Source organism: Leptonychotes weddellii, chromosome 14 (genome assembly GCF_054177405.1).
Source record: "Leptonychotes weddellii isolate Sample4059 chromosome 14, ASM5417740v2, whole genome shotgun sequence".
Classification (NCBI taxonomy): Eukaryota; Metazoa; Chordata; class Mammalia; order Carnivora; family Phocidae; genus Leptonychotes; species Leptonychotes weddellii.
The window spans coordinates 9,906,556-9,910,604 of NC_138382.1; the positions used below are offsets into that span (position 1 = coordinate 9,906,556).

The following is a 4,049-nucleotide window of genomic DNA, read 5'->3' on the forward strand; positions in this document are numbered from 1 at the left end:
ATTTCTGTGTAACATTAGCAATTCCATTCACCTGAAACATTTCATTTCTAGCCAGCTTATACCTTTTGTGTATGTGTGTACGGGAGGGTCTGTATAAATAAACACTTCTCTAAATGTTCATTTCCAGAGTTTTGCTCCAAAATGTCCTATTTGCTTAATAATTTCTACTTTGATACTGAGTCGCTCAATATGTCTAACAAGAATATTTGCTCCGATTCTCTCGTTCCCTTCCCTTGCACGGGAGAGAGGGAGGGAAAGAAAGCCGTTCAGGTGGTGTAAATCCCGACTGCTTTCTTATTTTCCTCACAAGTGGTGCTTTTCAAAGCGTTCCGGCGTCCCTGCTGCATGGATGTGTCACTGTGTGAGATGACAGCAGGATTTGCTGGGAATGTGGGCCACTATTGTATCCGTCTTACATAACCACGTGGAGTGATGGCAATGGGTGAGCAGCCTGGGGTGTAGGCAGTGGCCTGGCTGATTAATCTCCAGAGGCCATGAAGACTGCTCAGGTCCTCCAGAGGATGTGGATCCAGGCTGTTAAAAAGTTGGGGAGATTGAAAGGCCATGTGAGTCCCTCTGCAAGCTCCCCCCTCCCCCTTCCCAGCTTTTCTTTGCGGGAAATGGTTGGGGAGCAAAAGCTTTCTCACAGTGACTCCTTTCTCTTCGGATTTATTCGCGCTTCTGGAAGCTTTCAGTAACAAATTGTGACATGTAGCGTGTGGTCAATGGTGGGTTTTAAAAATACTTGGCTTATTTTTAGCAGACGTGTGAAACTGATAGCCTCTTATGGGACTTAGGAATCAAAGCCTGCTGTTTTCCATGTGTTGGGAGCATTCCCAGCAAGCACTGTGTTGCTTCCTGGGAATGACTTAATTGTACTGCCTCGTAGAAGATGTTTGTGTTTGGGAATTTCTTGTTTTGGGGTAAAACTTTTTGCTTCCTGTTCTACAGAAATCTTTATTCTTATATCTAGATTCCTAAAATATAGGAAACAGTTTCTCACATGTTCTTTTTTTCCTCTTAGAATCTGAACGGTAAGTACTACTGTAATATATGAGTGTTTACTTTTATGGCTTGGGGTTTAGCTCCCTTATGGGCTGAATTTGAATAATCTTTAGCTTTAGCTATGGCCTCCATCTCTGGGAAGCAGCAATTTGTGGACAAAAAGCCTAAAAGTTAGCTGCCTCTTGGGGGAGTAGAGGCAGTGAAGACTTTTGGTTATCTGCCTTCTGGTTGGTTTTTAACACGTTTATGTAAAATGTAGGATTTTACCTGTTTGGGCAAGATATTTTGGAGGGAAAAAACAACTTGAGGACATTTTAAAAAGACAGATCAAATTTAACTATTTGTCTTTGTCCCTTTCTCTTCATTCTTCATGTAAATACCTTACTGTTAAACACAGTTTTTTATTTATTGTAGAAAATTAGCTCCCTTTAACTTTCCATGTTGTCTAGGAATGACTCGTTATAATATCAAAGGAGTTATAATTAACACAATTTACATGAAAAGTGAAAGTAAGGAGGGACTGGGGAGAAGCACACTAAAGATGCTCCTGGTGCAGGGGGTGTTGACTGGGGAAGAAAGGAGACCAGGGAGTTGTGCACCCTACTGCTCCCCCAGAGCTAAATGATCTCTCCCTCACCTGCCTTCCATGCATCTCTCAAATTATTACCACCACCCTCTTTCCCTTTTCCAGTCGAGTGATCACACTTTCTTCTCTTTTACTTTGCAAAGTCTGGGCTTAAAAAATATTTGGTATAATGTCCCTGTCTAGGAATCGGGTACACCTTGATGTTCACTCATATGCCTCCCTCCCCTGTTTTTGAACTTAATAAAATGTTTGGTGCACATAAAGGAATTATGTATCTAAATCATAGAGCCCAGTTATAAAACAAATATTTGTGACCTTGAGCCCATCATGCACACCCATGGAGCCTCACCAAGATGGATACAAAATCCTTTCTCTGCCTCTTCCCCAGATCACTTCATCCTGAGGTTTGTGGTTTTCATTCCCTTGCTTTTTTTTTCTTCATAGTTTTACCACACACATACACATATGCATCCCTAAACAAAATATCCCTAAAGAAAAAATTAGTTTTGCTTGTGCTTTCTTTATTGTGGTGTAAAACAAAACAAAACCACAGAACATAAAACTTAGCATCTTAACTATTCTCTATTTTTTAATTTTTTTTTATTTTTAAAGATTTTATTTATTTGAGAGAGAGCAAGAGAGAGAGAGAGCACGAGTGGTGTGAGGGGCAGGGGGAGAAACAGGCTCTCTGCTGAGCAGGAAGCCCGATGCAGGGCCCGATCCCTGGAGTCCAGGATCCTGACCTGAGCCTGAGCCAAAGGCGACACTTAACCGACTGAGCCATCCAGGCACCCCAGCATCTTAACTATTTTTAAGTGCACAGTGCAGTAGTGCTGAACATGTTCACATTGTGAAACACTGTTTGCTTTCTGAACTATATAAAAATGGTATCACGCTCTGCACATTCTTCTAGGATGTTTTTCACCCAACATTCTGTTTGAGTTGCATCTGTGTTGTGGTATGTGTGGCTCTAATTTGTTTTCATTACAGTATAATAATTGCATTTTAATATATATTACAATTTATTTGTCTATTCTGCTCTTGATAGGTATTTGGGTTGTTTCCAGGTTTTGGCTGTTGAGAATGTTGCTGCTGTGAATACTCTTTGTGTGTATCCTTGTCACTTATTCATACATTCCTCTTGGGCCTCTGTTCAGGAGAGAAATCGCTGCAGCACGGAGTATGTGTGTCTTTGGCTCTGATACATGTGAGCTCTTCCTGGGGCCCTGTATGTAAAGCTCCTCAGAGCTAAACAACAGTCCTCTGGCTTTCACACAGAGAGTGTCTGAATATTGATAGCAATTCTGGGATCTGGGCATAGCCCAGCACAGGTTGGGTGGGGCCCAAGCCCAGTGGCCCAGTTTGAGAGGCATGAGCTGAAGCCCTCAGCTAAGCTGCTGCGCTGACATACCCAGAGATGATGTTCTGAGGAATGTGTGACTGTGTGGGGTGCTCTTTGTTTTCCAAAAGGTATTTAGATAGATGAGGCAGGAAGACACTCAGTGATTCTCTTTTTGGGCACACCGTGGTTGGTAAACACTCCATGGGCTTTGGTGTTTTTTTATTTGCCAGTGTATCAAAAGGGCCACAAATCACATGCTTGGAGCTTAATAAACATTTTTGAATGAATGAATGACTTAAGTTAGCAAGTGAATGAAGGGTTTTCTCTGAGACCTTCATAAAAAGTCATAGTTCTGTGGGCTAGTAAGTACACGATTATGGTATATATTAATAGCTTTCAAAAGAGCTATTAAAATGTATTTTTACTTCAGTTTCCTCATCTTTAAAAAATAAGATTTTAAATTCATCACTTACTGTAACAGAATATATATTCTTTTAATATTATGTTTAAGTAGTTAATAGTTTATGTCACAGCCCACTAACCCTAGGTAAAGAAGAAGCCACTTACAATCTGATTAGTTCATACAAGTTGCTGAGCTCTTTGGGCACCTGGCAAGGTCTGATTGATTATTTAGTTCAGTCCTGTGGGGTGGTAGTGGTAGGAATAGGGGTTTAATTCTCTTTCTGATAAATCTAATTTAAATTACTCCTGTGGGCAAGGGTGCCTGGGTGGCTCAGTTGGTTAAGCGTCTGCCTCTGGCTCAGGTCATGATCCCAGGAACCTGGGATCGAGCCCCACCTGGGCTTCCTGCTCAGCGGGAAGCCTGCTTCTCCCTCTCCCTCTGACTCCCTCCCCGCCCCCCGACTTGGGTTCTCTCTTACTCGCTCAGCTCTCACTCAAATAAATAAATAAATAAATCTTAAAAAAAAATAAATTACTCCTGTGGGCAGCATAGGAATACATAGATAGTATAATCTCATTATGGAGGAACAGTGAATTTCAGAAGCCAGGTTCATTCTACTTGGGAAACATTTAAAAAACAAGGTTTTGTAGCAACTCATTCATTTGGCTAAATGATAACAAATTTTAAATCCAAAACTTTTAAAAGAGAATTTC

The 4,049-nt window shown here is 41.1% G+C and overlaps 1 protein-coding gene across 1 annotated transcript in view; it reads left to right on the forward strand.

Moving 5' to 3' along the window:
* Positions 1–494: 494 nt before the first annotated feature.
* Positions 495–4,049, forward strand: part of TJP2 (tight junction protein 2) — a 20,834-nt gene continuing 17,279 nt past the window's right edge. The window contains exons 1-4 of the mRNA XM_081804061.1: positions 495–566; positions 1,025–1,034; positions 1,119–1,175; positions 1,455–1,514. Of these exons, the coding sequence (XP_081660187.1) occupies positions 495–566; positions 1,025–1,034; positions 1,119–1,175; positions 1,455–1,514 (199 nt within the window). The remainder of the gene's footprint in view (positions 567–1,024; positions 1,035–1,118; positions 1,176–1,454; positions 1,515–4,049) is intronic.